The sequence below is a fragment of the Glossina fuscipes genome, unplaced genomic scaffold, assembly GCF_014805625.2.
Source record: "Glossina fuscipes isolate IAEA_lab_2018 unplaced genomic scaffold, Yale_Gfus_2 0, whole genome shotgun sequence".
NCBI classification, from domain to species: Eukaryota; Metazoa; Arthropoda; class Insecta; order Diptera; family Glossinidae; genus Glossina; species Glossina fuscipes.
This window is the reverse complement of record NW_023998414.1, coordinates 28348849-28366613: the sequence shown is the minus strand read 5'-3', so window position 1 is coordinate 28366613 and position 17765 is coordinate 28348849. Positions and strand designations below refer to the sequence as shown.

At 33.1% G+C, this 17765-nt stretch overlaps 1 protein-coding gene across 4 annotated transcripts in view; it reads left to right on the top strand.

Moving 5' to 3' along the window:
• The window catches only part of LOC119639421 (chondroitin sulfate synthase 2), a 59101-nt gene continuing 41336 nt past the window's right edge, over positions 1–17765 (top strand). The window contains exons 1-2 of one of the 4 annotated variants that reach the window (XM_038036810.1): positions 1–19; positions 897–1592. In XM_038036810.1, coding sequence (XP_037892738.1) covers positions 1344–1592 — 249 coding nt within the window. In that variant the 5' untranslated portion in view covers positions 1–19; positions 897–1343. Of the gene's footprint in view, positions 20–51; positions 628–833; positions 1593–17765 lie in introns of those variants that run through there. The other 3 variants (XM_038036802.1, XM_038036793.1, XM_038036783.1) reach the window with 3 other exon arrangements.

Genomic DNA, 17765 nt, shown 5'->3' with positions numbered 1-17765 from the left:
CTTTTTTCTCTTCGAAAAAGTTAGTTAGAATTTTGTGTAAATTTCGTTCGTGTGTAGTTGTTATTGTCATAGATTGCGCGACTTATTCCATTTTTGTTTTGTTTGCCCGGCATTTTTTTCCTGTTTTGCTTGCTGTTCATCAAATATTTTGTGCTAATTAAATTTAATTAAAGAAAGAGTAGCACGTTTAAGTCAAAGTTTACCAATCTGAAAATGTTCTTATATATATTTAAGTTCAATTAAAAAGGGAAACAAAAAAAGTGTATAAGAAGTAAAAAAATTTAAAATGAAAAATGGAAAAGTAAATTAACAGGTTTCCTTGCGTCAGAATATTGTTTGAATGCGCTAAAAAATGTTACACTTGCCTCCTCACATCACTAACTCTCTTTTGCAAATATTGAAACTGAAAATTCCCAATTAGGAAAGTAAATAAGAGAGAAAGGGAGAAAGAAAGGAGCGATTATACACCAATACGTTAAAAAAAGAAAACAATAAAGTTAATACAGTTATATTCATATTCTTAAGCTGCGATCAATAATGTGAACAAAAGTAATCAATATTAAGCGGAGTTGGCAAAAATAATTCAAAATGTCATTCATTGTGCAATAGTACACGAATATAAAAAATGTATTTAATAAAGAAGAACATTATTTAATTAAGAAGATAATCATATAAATATATATATATATATATACATAAATTTACATATATATATATATATATAAATATATATATTTATATATCTTCTTTTTTTTTATAAATATTTTTGCCAAACAATTACATTGTTACAATTGTTATCTTTTCTTGATGTTAAACGGTGATGTTGTATTCAGTTTTTGTTATGTATTTACTGCCGCTGCTACTGCTGCTTATTAAATGGTTTTGCGTTTGTAAAGCACAACAATACAAGAATCCATATAAGAATATAATAATGAAAACGACAATAACAATAATGATAAAGACAACAAATCGCACTATATGAATAAAGAAAGCAACACGAAAGAAAATAGAAATTCAGCATATATATGAAATACGCAGAAATTCTTAGTTATATGCAAGTGTGCGTACAATCATAATTAATGACAAGATCAGTGTCAGGGTCTACATTAGTATAACATATGCAGCACAAGAACGTTCTTGAGAAATCATTGCAATAGCATAAAACAGCGCACAACATAATAAAACATTCGCGCGCACTCATATATATATATATATGTATATATACATATACAGGAATATATACATGTTCCTTTGCTGCGTGTAAGTATAAAAGTTATTTTGTGTTTTCTGCATTGGATGTCAGTGACCAAAAAAAAGAAAAGAAACAAAAAAGAAGTGACTTAATGTCAGTAACTAGCCGTGTCACATTAACTAAGATGCGTCGCTCGTCACTGAGTCGTAATCATTATTTTGTGATTGGTTTGGTGTTGGGTTTGCTATTGTCTCTATACATTCCCCAAGATTTATGGGAATTAGTGCAACAGGAAGAGTGTCCACAGCAAGCAGCCGAAATTAATTTAATCGAAAAATTCGGTCAAGAATTCGAGCCACATTTGAATTTAATTAATAAACCATTAGCAGCCAAAAAGCCGGTAAGCATTTTATATATACTCTTTCTCATTCTCTTTTATTTAACTTGTATATAATATTAACTGCGATATGTACGATTGCTATTGACACGACGGTATATTAACACTAAGCAAACAGGTCTCTGAATTTATTCTCTTTTGATACCCATTAATGGGATGAAAAATTCATTGACCCGAATCTAGTGAAAATTCGTTCAAAATTCATTTTAAAAAATGAATTTCAGATATTCAAGGTCTCGTGGCAGCATAGAAAAATTGTTAAGTATCTTATTATCCGGCCGACAAGAAATTTACTTTTCAACCTGTTATATATATATATGTGATCTACAGCAACGTTATTCGAACCGATTATTTGCATTTTTTTTTGCGGGTGTGAATATATATTATTTGTGATCATGGACCGACCAAAGACGAATATACCAAGTTTCAGCTAGGAGGCTTCCAAAATTGGCCAGACGCATTTACGATTTTTGGTATCTCTGTTGGTATATCTGTTACAGTCGAAATAATTAGTTCAGTATAAATCTTCGATAATGGATATATGAATGTCCGTGGGATCGCAGGCATTATACGTAACTTAAACAAGTAAGAAAATTATATACGGTCGTGACCGAATCTTTTATACCCTTCTTCGTGCGTGATGCAATAAACACGGGGAAAAAAAGTGTTTACAGTTTCTGTTACAAAAACATGTGGGCGTTGTAGGCGTGTGCTTTGGAACGTTTGCGTGCTTATGGGCGAGATCTCCACAAATACTACTTCAGTTGAGCAAAGTGAGAAATGGATAGATGAATAGACGGACATGCTTAGATGTATTACGAATTCGAAACTGACACACTAACAAATTAAGTACGCTTGGCCGATTTTTTTCAATTTATATAGAAGTACTACAGCATCATAGTACGTGACAGTTTTTGTAGAACCGCGGTGTCGTCATTTGGCGTGGTAGCGTAGCCGTGTCGTTTGACCGATTTGGCCCATTTTTAATGCCAACCTGCGTGCAAGAACTTTCAATGTTCTTACGAAATTTCAAGTCAATAGCTTCATCTTCGCGGTCGGGATATTGTTTACAACAGACGGACAGATGGACACGTTTAAATCGATTCAGAATTTCATGCTGATGAACAATATATACCTACTTTAGATTCTCTCTGAAGCTTCCTTCCGCACGTCGCAAACGTTTCGACAAAACGAATATACCCTTCATCCTTTGCCGACAGGTATTAAATAAAATATTGAGCTCAGTAAGCAGTCGGTAGCATTATTTGTTCACTTTGTTTGCATCAAGCATATCAAGCAAATGAATCTGCCATCTGCTATATTAAAACCAAATAACTTAATGCAAGTTAGCGGTTCATGTTAAAAACTTAATCGACATTAACCGATGGTAACATTTTTCAAGCGAAAGGTACGTCACATCATCAGGTTGTCTAGGGTGTTAAGTTCTCGACCCGACTGCCGGAATTTGTTCGCAATTGATTTGATTCATTTGCTTATTATTTATTCATTAATCCGAACAACTCACACGCCACTTGCTTATCTACTTATAAGGAGCACAATCTACCACAACTTTTTTTTTTTTTTTTTCATTTATATGTGTGCATAAGTATGTATTTGACATACATGTATTGATTACTAATATTTTGTTATCATTAACGGCAATTCGTTATTGCTGCTGTTAATTTGTAATTTGTTTATATTATTGTGTATTGATTATCTTGAAAGTCTAGCGGTGAGAGTGCTTTTTTCTAACTTCATAAGCCCTAAGTTGCACATGCGGAAAATTCATGGACGCGCACACATTCGCTCATAATTTTTCTTATAATTTTACGAGATTCAATGCGATTTTTATACCTAACATCGAAAGAACGCATAGTATATATATACTTGATCAGCAACAAATTTTAAATTAATTTAAACATGTCCGTCGGTCCATGTCCTGGCCATAAATAAGAAGACATTTACTCTAAATTTGGTAGAAATATTGAAAATTTCTTGCATGCATGCTGGTATTGAAAATGGACCAAATCGGTTGAAGGGCACATCTACAGTACTACGTAAAGTGAAGGCACGTCTGTCTTTCAAAAGGGATAAAAAATATGCTTTTTCCTCATTACTCATCAAAAACGTTAGATAAATCTACAAAAATAAATCAAGAAAATTGTGTTGCCTCTACAAAGAAGGAAACAATTGGCCACGCCTAATTAACTTTATAGTGCGTTCATATCATTTTCAAAACCTTTATAACGTATACAGAAGCAATGTTCAAAAGTCCCATAAAGTGCATAAATTCTTGGCCACATTAAAAATCGGAATACACTTAAGTATGTCCATCCCTTCATCTGTCCTGTCCGTTTGTCTGCCTGCGCAAGTGTCTGGTATCTGCGCTAAATATTCTCTCGCTCGCAAAGGTGGAGATATCGCTTATAAACTTGCAATCGAATTTAGAAATGACTCGCACTTTTCATAGAACACGCCTACAACACCCATACGTCTATGTAGCAAAAAGTGTGAACACTTTTGTTTGCTTGTCACTCATAAAGTACACAAAGCATGCATACATAAATATACATCAGTAAATTTCCATTTTTATTCTAAAAATAGAAAAAATCAACCGCGCCCATCCAATATCGTAGAATATGAAAATTTGGTCGCTTTCCTTTTCCTTAGGATCATGTTGATGGGTATAAAAGATTCGGTCACCACCGAACACGATTTTTTTACTTGTTATTCCTGATGCCGAAGCATGAGGTTATAATAAATTGATTATCCGGTTTATAATATTCGCACATCAGATAGATATTGAATCGAATAAGCCACGTCATGGCTGTTCAATGTGGCTTACAAAACGTTATAGTCGGTCTATACCTTACATCATTTGGGGTATAGGCCCATTGTATAGGATGCATTAAGTTTTAATTCAGTATTAACATCAAGAAGTGTGTTGCAGCATCATTTTCTGAATCAGTTTGCCTGAGGTTTGTTCATGTATTCTTGTGTTGACCACAACGTTTACGAAATTTCGACGAAATTTTGTTCAGGCACAAGACTTATTGAACATGGATTGGTTCGGACTATCTTTGTGATCGTTCTCCCCGCAACGCCTTTTTTTGAAACAGACCTTCTTTCTCGACGAAAAAAATGCTGATTAATATAAAATGACTGCGTGCTTTAAATTTATGTCGAAAATTTAGACGGAATGGGCCGAGTTTTTGAACTTCCTCCTACGTGATCGTTTCTATGAACATGTGAGACTTTCTATGGCGAAACGGTCTGGTCTTTTAGATTTCACAAGAAGAATTGGTCCGTAATAGATGTTTGACATAAAAATCAATGATGCCAAATTCGGATCATCTAAGTCTATTTCCTACATTGTATCCCGTGTAGGCGTACTTATGCGTAGCAATCCTCCATTTGGCAACAATGTTTCATTTGTAATGCTTTACGATCAAAATGGCTTAAATAAACTATGTTGTTTTGGAAGCGAACTAATTGCTCGAAATTCAGACCACATCAGCTTATGTTTTGGAGCCTCTTTCATATAAATGCATGCAAAAAAAATAGACGTTAGATGAAAGCAAATTACAATGGCTGGTGTTTTATCGCGAAAATCAATAAAGAATTGTACTAGGCGAGGCGATGTAACGTCTCTCACGATCGGTCTTGCCCGACTACAATGTTCTTAGTGGCTTTTACTTGTCCTTCTTTTAATGTCTGTTTTATAGTACGGGAAATGTAATATAAAATGTGTGCAGTTTTTCATTTTTTTCGTCGCTCATATAAATTTATTGACCTTCCGTTGCTATCATGAGCGCGATGGTAAAAAAAAAACAAAGAAAAACAAAAAAAACATAAAAAAGAAAAAGAAACACATCGGCTTAATCAGCAACCATTTGGTGGTGACAATAGCCCTGTTTTCTACTATATATATCATTTCTATTTTTAGGCAGTGAATCGGGCCTTAATAGGTCAGATGTCTGTTATCAAGTATGCAATCAAATTAATTGTCTTTTTATTAGGCGACCACACTTACATCATTTTCGAACTACATTACATCTATAGCATACACGTAGAAAGACGGAAAGAAATGTAAACGAGATGGAAGAAGGAAGGAATAAAAAAAAGGCACACGGAATGTGTGTGCATGGGGAAGTGTTATGAAATACATCGATCACGAGACTAAAATAGGCAAACACTAAAGTGGTAATCGCCGCGGAAACGCATCTTTAACAGCCACTACCATCCAATCCAATAGATTATCACTCACGTATTAAAAGATCGTACGAATTATTTGTGCTAGCGATAGTCAAGAGTTTGTGTAAATATAAAAACGAAGATTGAGGCAGAAAATGAAGATACGGTGACGTTAATATTAATGCACGGTTTCTCAGGCACGACAAGTTACGAATACTGTATTCGTGCAAAATCGTCTGGTTACCTTGCTTTCGCATTTCTTAACCAGGGACAAACGTATATTTATTAGTATTTGTAGGTCTCGGAAATAGGTTTGTCTGTCTCTTCTGTCCTCATTTGAAAGTTTAATAATGCAAGCAAAGATTTAAATTAAGATATAAAATTAATACAACATGTATTTGTTATGCATAAATCAAATTTGAAAATGACCACTATCGACTTACCCAAGAACTTTTATAATCGTTAAAATGCTGAAATCATCAAAGAAGACAACAAATGATTAGAAATTTCTTTATATTAATAATAGATATGTAACAAATATTTTGTTTATGGGAATATTGAAGTCCTTATGAAGTCCTTATCCTTATAATCGTTAAAATGCTGAAATCATCAAAGAAGACAACAAATGATTAGAAATTTCTTTATATTAATAATAGATATGTAACAAATATTTTGTTTATGGGAATATTGAAGTCCTTATGGAATATTTTCACTAAACACTTACGCCTTACTGTACCGTACATCGCTGTGAATATTGTCATAGTTAACTATTTGAGATAGACCTGATAATTAGATTACGCATCAACGCGCAGATTTTCTTAATTTTTCAGTCGCACCGACTCGAAGACTCGTATTTAACGAAAAAAAATTCAAAAAATTTTTCACTGATGAAGTATTAGGTTTCATCCTTGGTTCACATTTACAACATATGTTTGTTTTAACAAGGAAAAAACAATAAAAAAAAAAAATGCTGACATATATATACATCCGCATAAAATCAATTAACATCGCAGGCCTCCATCCAGCTACTTTCAAGAAACAAAAAAAAAATTAACATCACTTAAGAGACATCATTGTTTTATGGTGAAATACGCACGGTGCCTTCCTTTGAACATCGCCTGGTCGCTTATTTAATGCTTAACAACTTTGTACGTTTTTCCAAGGGACGATAGCGTGAGATTTTAAATGAATTTTATTACTTTATACATTTTCATCTGCCTGTTGCCGTTATTTACGTTAACTTTATAAACAAAAAAATTATTTTTCATTTAGAGCGACTGTTTCTTTGTTATCCGTCAATTATTAATTTTTGTATAATCTTGTCGTAAATATATTATGTAAGAGAAGGCATTCTTCCTTGATTATTAAAAAAAAAAAAAATTAAAAAAAAAATTTATTTTAACTAAGAAAGCATTATTCTTCTTATTATAGAATTCAGCGAATTAATAATAAAATAAAGAACAAATAAGAGCCGTATTGTTGGACAAGGCCGACCGTTCAATACCCTGCACCACATTATCGAACACAATTCTGATTTTATCTTGTTTCTATATAAAGGCAAATTTTTCCAGTGCGTATCTATGGAGAAGCAGGGCCAAAACGCCACCTACTGTAGTGCAAGTTGAATCCGTACAAAGTGCAGGATCCCAAAATAGGTGTAGATGATCCAAATTTTGTAGAGTTCATTTTTGTATGAAATAACTATAATATTATGGGTCAATTTCCATCACAACATATTAAAACATAGACATTTCTGCTCTAGAAAGGGTCGATTTTCGTGAAAATCCTTATTAGGATAGGATGCAAAAAGATAGGCCGAGATGATCTAAATTTGGTGCAGTTAATTTTTTTATGTTCAATCACTATTATGATATAATTGAAAGTTATACCTTTTTGTCGTATGAACTTCAGTTTTCGTTATATGAGACGGGTTCCAAAAATTGGGGCGATTCAAAGTCTTTATACCCACTGACAATGTGCAAACTACTACTACGTAACCATTTTTGCCGAGAAATTTTGAAAATTTCAATGTTTTTCTATTGCAAGGGTTATTACGATGGGGCGGAGATTACACGGCCGGCTCAAATGTAGATATAGCCCACGACATATATAATCTTTTCGCGATATATAGATTGTGATATTCTTTCGACCGGCGTTTTATAAAGTGAAGTATCGATCCAGCCTTATTAAAAGGGGGTTTAATGTGTAAATTAAACGGCACCAACATTATCAAATAGCTGACCGAAATCGGTCCGAATTCCTGTGTTCGGCACTTCATGTGACTCGATAAAGTTTTTTTTTTTTCAGAATGATTGTTTGTTGCATTTACTTAAATTTAAGTTTAAAATCGCTGAAGGACGACATCACTCTTACGTAATCTGCACATAGGTAAGATGTGGGGATAACTCAATCACAGACAGACGATAGTTAACCTATAAAGCTAATAAGATTTGAGACAAACGGCTGCCTTGAGGAATACCGGACATTAATGCAATCTTATCGAACTGGAAGGAGGTATACCGTATTTTAAAAAATCCATTATGAAGTTACGATCTTATCCATTTAATTAAGTTGCAAGGGGAGACCGGCCAACCGTAAGTTGATGATCCGTTCGGGCAGCATGGGTGAAGGAAGATCTTAAAGATGTGGCCAGCAAATGCTAATAAGTTCGTGATCGTTGATCTTCCGTGTGAAAATGCATGTGGACTCGGAGAAATGTACGATTTTATTGCATAAGCTAGGTGTCAACAGTTGAGTAATACCTCTGCAATTCTCGATTAAATGACTATTGATGCCATCATGGATTAACTACTTACTAGCTCGTCTTTGTTTTTTTTTGCTTTGAATTTTGTTACCCTTCTCTTATTGCAATATAATTGAGGTTAAAATATTCTATGCCTGGTTTTGGTTTTACAATCGTATCTTTTATATCGCCTAGTATCCCATAAAAATCTTAACACTTGACTAATTGAGACTTTTGCAAAAAAGCATTGCTTCATAAAAAGTCAATATTCCATCAAGCTTTAGCTGCCTCGCTTTCTACGCTTAAGCGTTCAGCATGAGATCATTATTCTTAGCTCATGTGCTATTGATTTTATTTACATTTCTTAAACAGGTTGATATATATGTTTTAAGAAAATGTGTCTGTTTTTTTTTTTTTACTAATAGTTAGCAGTTTATTAATATCAAATAGTCTGATAGGTAGTGTTTGCCTACGACATTTCTTGTTTAATAAAGTCATAGTGCGAAACGTTTCTTAAATTGTGGTGCATCAAAAACTCGAATTAAATATAACTTAACATAAAAAAAATAAAACTTGATGAATATGTAATTTGGTTAATCATAAAGGAACGAGTGGGCGACTTGTTTCAAAAGTTACACCAGACAACATCGATTTTGTCACATGGTGCTGTAACTCAATTGAATTAACCTACGGACGATGTAATAGTTGAAAACTTCTCGAAATGTGTAAAAGGCCATATCAGACATGGCCTTCACTTTAGAAATTTAACTCCAACAATTTATGGATGGGTAACAATCTCAATAATTTATGCTCGAACAGGTATAATTGCGTCAGTTTTGCTTTATCCCGTCGTGTCGTAACAGTGAGAACGCGAAGAACATCCGAATTGCAAAATGCTGCTCGCTTGCGTAAACAGCGCAAAATCAAAAAAAAAAAACACAAAAGTGCTACAACGTTTATTTCGCGTGCAAGGCTGTTGATCAACGCAAGAACCAAAAGTCCTTCATATATGATATTTCACGTGTGTTATACTGCGTTACTGTTATACATTGAAAGGATCGTGTCATGAGTTCGACGAAAGATTGTTATATCTCTCGGGCAAATTTGAAAATAAAGAAATGTATGCAATAACCAAATTTACAGTGTGCTGTAAGGCCTGCATGTCACCAAGTTGAAAATTCTTGATTCACGTTACAAATCCTGACAATACGATAATACAACGAATGAAAACTGAAGAGTGAAGATTTGAACTTTCAGAAAACAGAGAATAAGATAAGCATACTGCCGCAGGGAGCGATCCCAACGATTTTGTTCATCATGTAGATTTGTCGTAGCAACGCGATTGAAAGAATAGAATTCTTTGCAGTTATTCTGATAATAGATCTGTATTGAGAGGTGAGCTACTTTTCACAAACAATTTTGTCTGTTCTTATGATTAAAAAAAAATTTTTTTTTTTTTTTTTTTGATCAATATAATCTGACATAAGTTATAAGATAAAGCCTATAACGCAAGAATAAATTAGTGTCGTCGTTAGGCGAAACCGACCATCAAATGCCTTACATTATTTCGTCTAACACAATCTAAAGATTGGAATTTAAAAAAAAAAAACGCTTTCCAAAATGATCGCATACGAAAGGGATTCCGAAGCATGCGCTGACGCCCTTCAAATTTAAAATAACTAATTTTTATTTGTCAAAGAATGTATTGTTGTCGGTGCTCAGTAAACTAACCAACCTCAGTAGACCAATTATCACTAAAAAATCCTTCAAACCGCACTCTGTTGCTCAATGAGTTTTATGTTGTGTAAGAGGAAGCCGAGAGCGAGGTGGTCAAAAAATCATTTCATTCCGCAGAAAGTCGAACAGTTATTTGATAAGTGAAAACATGAAATTTTTTTGCACAAAATAACTGTTTTAAAATAAATCTTGTCATATCTGCCGTTATTGCAGAAATTGCCAGGTCGAATCCATTTTCAATAGTGTGCTTACTTGGCTCAAAACGTATTAAGGCACGAACTTTTATCTCAGTGTCTCCATTGTGGCGATCTGTAGATTAAATATAAAAACTTATGGACGGACAGAGGGACATTCAAGCTGATTCAAAAAATGATTTTGAATCGTTTGTCGGCTCAGGTCGGTCGATGTTGTGCACATGCATAGAGCTAAATCTGCCCTTACGACAAATGACGTAGTGTATAATGAATATAAAAAAGTAAGAAAATTGTACTCGATCGTGTTCGAATCCCTTATCTCCACTCTTTTTCTCTTAAAAATTAATAAAAAAATATTAAATTTTGATATTCTGCAATATTGGATAGGCGCGAACCATTTTTGTCCCGATACTGCGAGGTTATGCATAGAATACTCGTAAAAAATTTCATTTATAAGTAATGAGTAAAAAAACAAAACTTTGTTTTATTTTTTGGCTTTCAGAAATACAATTGTTCACATCTTACATTATGCTGTAGCCTGGTCCTTGGACCGAATTTTACTCTGTTTCAATATCAACTTTAATGTTTTTGGGAACTTTTGCACTCGATGTTTGCCTTTTTTCGCCCATATGTAGCATGTGTACGACTGACACAGATATGCTTATCAAATCAATTCAGAATTTAATGCTGATTAAAAACATATATACCTTCTGAGCACTCTGATGCTTTGCTCTGGATAATGCAAACACTTTGAATTAAATATGAATATGCCTTTATCCATGGATAGGGGATATAATATATATATATATATATACATATATCAAATCGGGTTACAAGTACGACATCTTTTTACGCATTTCCGCATGCAAATTAACAACTTTTTCCTTTTTGATGCGAAATCAATACTAATTGTTAAGGTTACGTGTACCACTTGAGAAAACGCAGAAAAGATTATAACTATGCGGGATATCAGAAGGTTTTAGTTTACATTAAGTAACAACATTTCCCGTTTTCTTGGTCAAACTAAACCATAATTTTGAATATGTACCATCAACTCCACTTGTTTCTATCTCACTCATTCTCAGTCTTCCTCGAATAATTGAGAAATTTTCCAACAAAATTACTCGAGACGATAATTTTCCCTATTTAGTCAAGTACCACATGCTGCTTTTAAACTATTGTGGTATGTGTGCGTGTATGTGTATGTGTATGTGTGTATGTATGTATGTATGTGTGTGTGTGTGTGTGTATACGTATTTCGATTTATGTATGCATACAATTATGTGATTACATAGCTGCATGTATGTGTTCTTAAGCTCAGATTAATTCACTTGATTGTAATCTGACGAATACCAAAACTATATACGAGTTTTTATACTTTTAGAAAATAAGACGACGCACTTTAAACTCACTTAACTTAATAAAATCGTATTTGAACGTTCTATTCAATGTTGCACATAACTAGAAAAACCTTTGATTTTTTCATTTCATTTGTAACGTTGCATAATGGATTTGTTACATAACCTAACAAATGTTGAGCCTTCCAAAAGAAAGTAAATACGGTATATGTTTCACGATTCTCAATGCACATAAGTGTTTCGTTGCGTTTTTCTGCGTGATCACCCAACGGCCTTCGTGTTTAAGCCAAATAATTGAAATATATACTAAATATATAAAGCAAATTAAAAATTGATTCAGATCCGCCGGCAAACACAATACACACACACACACATCAAATAGAAGCAATTTCAAAAAAAAAAAAAATAAATAAAAATAAATGATTTTCCAAATATCACTTAAATGTTAATATAAAACATTGGCCCGAAAGTTTATTAGTATTTTGTAAACAATTACAGCTTGTAAAGCTTATCGTCACACGCCCCCTTTTCTTAAAGATATCTTGTAATTTTAGCTAGAATTTAAATTTATCTCCTCTATATACGGAATAAAGACGTACGATGTGTCCTCTTAACATCGGCTTGTCATGGCTTTGTCATGTCGGCTTGTTGTCACACCCATTTTATGATATGGTATGGTTTGAGTGTATGGACAACTTGAAATTCGTAATTTTTCTCAAATGAATTAGAGATGAAAATGATCTAAATTCTATATAGAAGGATTCCTAGATCCCTGCCCTGAGTGGACGGGCACGTTTTTTCAAGTATAGATAATAATCGCGTGTATGATGAAACATTAGGATCCAATTCGGTCCAAGCATGCTGTTGCTCTCATTCTCTCTTCTTTCTTGCCATATCAGTATTGGTTATTATTCTTGTTTCATTCATATATATGTATATATATATATAGGGAAGGGAAATATTTCATCTGTACTTAATTTGAATGTATATGTATATGTATATATATATTTTTTTTAATACAAGTTTTTTCGCTTTATTTAATTAACTAAAAAGCAAAATGCGAAATCTTTATTTATTTTATTTGTATATCTACTAAACCAAGATGGACGCATAATAAACAAGTTGTTGCGTTTGCAACGCTGAAAAGCTGTCGGCATAGACTATCTTCTAATTATTATTTATCACAGATTGGAATCAAATTTTGCAAAGCTACCAAACATTCATATATATATATAAATTAACCTAACTTAGACCATTTACGGCCGAATACTGTTTCGTATTAAAGGTTATCGTTACAGAAATCGTTAAAACTAACGTTCAAATTAAAATGTAACGCAATCTTCAGTTCAGTGTCAGGATTGATTTTAATGTTTTTCATTTTGTAAATAAACAAAAGAAGAAGAAAAGTTGATTTGTTTTTAAAGTGTTCTACAATTGAAATAATTGCTTTCATAAATGAATTTTATATGTTCAAAATAGATTTTGACTATAAAATGGCAATTATATGCTTAACATTGATTGACTAACAAACATATTCACTTAAGTGGTAACATATTTTATCAAACAAAGTGCATTTAACTGTTAAAGAGACGATAAATGCATTGTCTCCTGCTCAGAATAGGCATAATGCGTACTCGTAATCATTGCAAGAAATGATAACATTCACGACATGGAGTCATCGATGACATTAATCAAATTTTTTAATGGAAAATCTCTGCACAAGATTGAAGAAAACTGAATTCCAATGAATTATAAAACGATTCATAATCAAATAGATCGATAGAAATGCGATAAATGAATTGACTAGAGGTCCTGGCGCTCTAAATTATTTACCTAAATTATTTCCCCGATCTATGCTATATGATACTTGTGACTTGAATCAGCCAAGTCGTTGATCATTAATTAAATTACCTTTCAATGTTTATAGCATTGATGAAGAGAACATTAACGTTGTTTATGCTTTCCAGCATTACGTACATGAGATTTAATTAATAAAACTTGGGAGTATATTGTTCGATAATTTAATTCGTAGAACAAATCGTGCTTCCCTTATAGTTTTATACGATAATGTGCAGCAATTTTTTACGAACTTGTACTCGTACTTTCGCATATATCCGATTAGAGCAGGGATAGTTATTTATAGAATGACTAAGAATGGTTGTTTACGTTGCACTTTGATCCGCCCGGATCGGTAGCCAAGTGAATAACAACTCCGGCTATGAAGTCTGTGCTAACGGATTCAATTCTCAAGTGCGATAGCGAGTTTTTTTTTTACCCTGTTTCTTTCTCTTGCCTTTCCAATCATCAGAAGCTGTACGGACTCGATATGATTAATTAGCCTGAGATAGTGAGTCGATCTGGCCACGTCTCTGATCCGTATTTTTTTTACTAATATGTAAGTAATGAGTAAAAATGTAAGCAGTAGATAACACCTGGCCAGTCGCGTCACATTCTATCGAAATTTTTCTTTTGTTTTCTGTGTGCAAAGTCTTCTTTTGTTGTTTATTACTTCAAATACAAAATCAATAAATAAATAAACCAATAAATTGATATGTTTTTGTGCATGAATGGAATTTTCGTATTGAGACTAAAAACAAAAGAACTCAACTGATTGAAACAAATTCATGCATTATCGTCAAGGTATTAAAATATTCAGTTCTATTCACTAAAAATGTGCCCGTTATTTCAAATTAATTTAAAAAGAGAATATGAAAATATTTATTAACGTTCCGAGAAAGAACAGAGCATGTGATAGACCAAGTCGCAAGAAAATACATAATCTATCTGAAAGTGGGTGCTGTGGCTTCTGCACTTACACTAACTAACCGAAGCTTTTCTGAGAATCTCATTCGAATTCAACTGAGCATTTTTCTAAAATCCGAAAATTTTTTATTAACCTTTTTTTTTTTTTTTTTTTTTTTGGGAAAATTTTTTCAAATTTATTAAAAAAAAAAAAAAAAAATTCTCTGATCTAATTGACGGAGCAACTTGTTTTGAAGCTGAGCCGAAAATTTCAATTCAATTGCATTTTGATTGAAAATTGAAGAAACTTGACGTGTTTTCGTAAGAAACGTTCTCTAATCTACGATACTTGCAGCAAGCATATCATCTGCATGGCAAGATTGTATTGAAATCTATAATATTTCGTCTACGGCTGCTATGTTTACACAATAATTTTACAATTGCCAAATATATTGCATTAAATTATATATATATATGTATATATAAATAGGGCTTTACAACCATATCATGTCCGGAAAAACAAAACGAAATATTGTTGAAAACGGAAAATTTTTTTGAAAACTCTTCACTTAAGGCATTAGAAAAATGCCAGTGTGACAAGATCGTAAAGAATTTTAAAACGGCATTGAACGCCTGTCAAATATATATTAAGAAATTATTATCTCAAAGAATTTTATTAGAAGCGTTTAACATATTCAGAGAATGGAAATTGTCCTCACACTTGTACTCGCAATCGTATCAATAAAACTCAAACAAAGGTTCCCTTTAAGGCGAACGAAACCGTCTGTCGCACTTTATTCTATTTATTGTCATTGTTATATTTTCTCTTCTTCTTTTTTCTCGTGAAATGTATTTTATTATTATTATTATTATTATTATTATTATTGAATATTAGAGATTTCTTGAAATATTGCATGTCTTTTAAACTCAAGTAACTTAAGACGAAATGTTAAAAACGTATTTATAAATAAAGGAAAAAAGTATGGAAAAATATTATATTATCAAAGTTTATTTATTGATTAGAAACTGAGAAAACTAATTTGCCAGGAATATATATTATACTAAAATCCAACGAATAGAGTAACTTTTAATTCATTTATAAATCGGATAAACTGTTTTATGGTTTAAAAAGAAAAAGAGAAAGAAAACTAAGGCGGGACCTGAACGACTAAATTTTTAATGCCATTGGTTCTTTGACAAAATTTGATTGCATGGGACAAATTCCGCATATACAGGTAAACGGATACGTTATAAATGCGATAACGAGGTAAACAAAATGAAAATTGATCTCCGCCAACTCGACTATCGTCGTTTTCATTCTCATTAGGAGATTGTGCGCTTAAGGCACCACTATGCTTAGGTCATGAAATTCTGCATAGGTGCTATATATATGTTGAGGTGAGGGGGTTTATGCCCATTTTTAGATCTGATTTTGGTATGGCAGTCAAGGACATAATCGACTTTCAGTTATTTAGGTCAACTATTTGGGACTTTACGCACTCCAGCAATCGCAGATTACGGATGAATCAACTCAGCTCAACTTTACTTTATTGGCAATCCGATCCACATTGTCTTCATACCTTTTTAGGTAATTGTGAAACAAATGTTTGAAATTATTTGCATAAGACTGGACATAAAAAGTGTTTGGTCAAACGACTCACTCTAACTTCTTAGTGTAGCCAATTAAACAGATTGCAGCGACCAGCAGCGATTCAAAAAAATCGTCGGAATTGATCAATAAAACCAGCACCGCCTATGCACTGCATGTGCATGCCTTATGCCTATATTAGGCCTATATACCGCCTTTGCTTGTATGCAATGTCGCCTGTAGTGTACTTATGTGCGAGTGATTGCACGCCAAACATTCCATAGAGACAGAAGATATTTAATCATCAAACAAATCCTTTAAAATTCTTAGCTTCGTTTTCAGCCACTTGTCCTTCGCTACCTATAATCCTTTGTTATCATTACCCTGTTCACATGTACATGTGAGTACATCCCCTAAGTGATGTGTGTGAAGATAAATACCACTTTAACAAGCAACGACATCTAACATCTCCCTTAGCTGAGCTCTGTAAACGACTTAACAGAGCCCCGATAATTCGTTAGTATTAAAATACGGTCAGATTTGGAAGCATCGTCCGTCCAAATTAGGAAATTCAAAATATTTTAATGGTAACCTTATGAATCTATATGGGCCTGGGTGGCCGAGTAGGCAAGAGTCTCGACTAGCAACTCAGTGGTCGTGGGTTCGAATCTCAAGTGCGGTAGAGTTTTTAATAAAGGCCGATAGCCTTAGATGCTAGTGCTTTTAAGAGTTTAGTCTTAGAATTTATTTCTCTGGCGAAATTAATAATAATAATAATAATAATAATAATAATAATAATATATGAAAAAACGCCTCACACAAGCTGAACAAATTCAAATTTTGTTTTTCAGAACTATGTTTCCAACGTTGTTCCCAAACTTTTGAAATTTTATATTTCAGCATATACGACAGTATGTGACAATGGCCAAATTCGAGGCACTGGCCCATTCAAACCAAAAAATTCCAACGATGTTCATCCATATCATGCGAATGTGTATGGAAATGCCTTTCAAACGAACTAAATGAGTTCAAATTCCGCTTTTCAGAACTATGTCTCCCAAATATTTGAAATTTGTTATCTAAGCAAAAAAATTGCGACGGAAAAGCACGACCAAAATAGAAAATCTTACCTACATTCAACTATATTAGGCGAATCTATATCTTGGGTAGATACGATTTTCTCCCGGTCAACTACCATACATTTCCTATAGAACACGGTTAGTCGTGTAAAGTTTGATTCAAAAAAGGCCGAAATTTGGGCCAAATTTTTTCACCAATTAATCTGAAAAAAGTTTTACATCGGGGAGACTGTGAAATGACAATAAGGCATAGACAGTAATAACCATTAAGTACCAAGAGAAATTCAATAAAATACTCTCAATACTTTTTCGCCAAACTATTTATTAACACACACTTTGGTCAAATAGAAAAATTACATAAACGTTTACGCTGCCGTATACATTACAGTAATATTGTGGTGGATCTTAGGTTACCGGCATTTACGGTAGTTCTCGTACCTTAGTTTTATTTCTGAGTAAGTTGTTTAAACAAAAGTCGCCTTTTAAAAATTCATTTCGCCGTCTTCTCTGGGCAATTAACACAATTAACTTTTTTACGTGC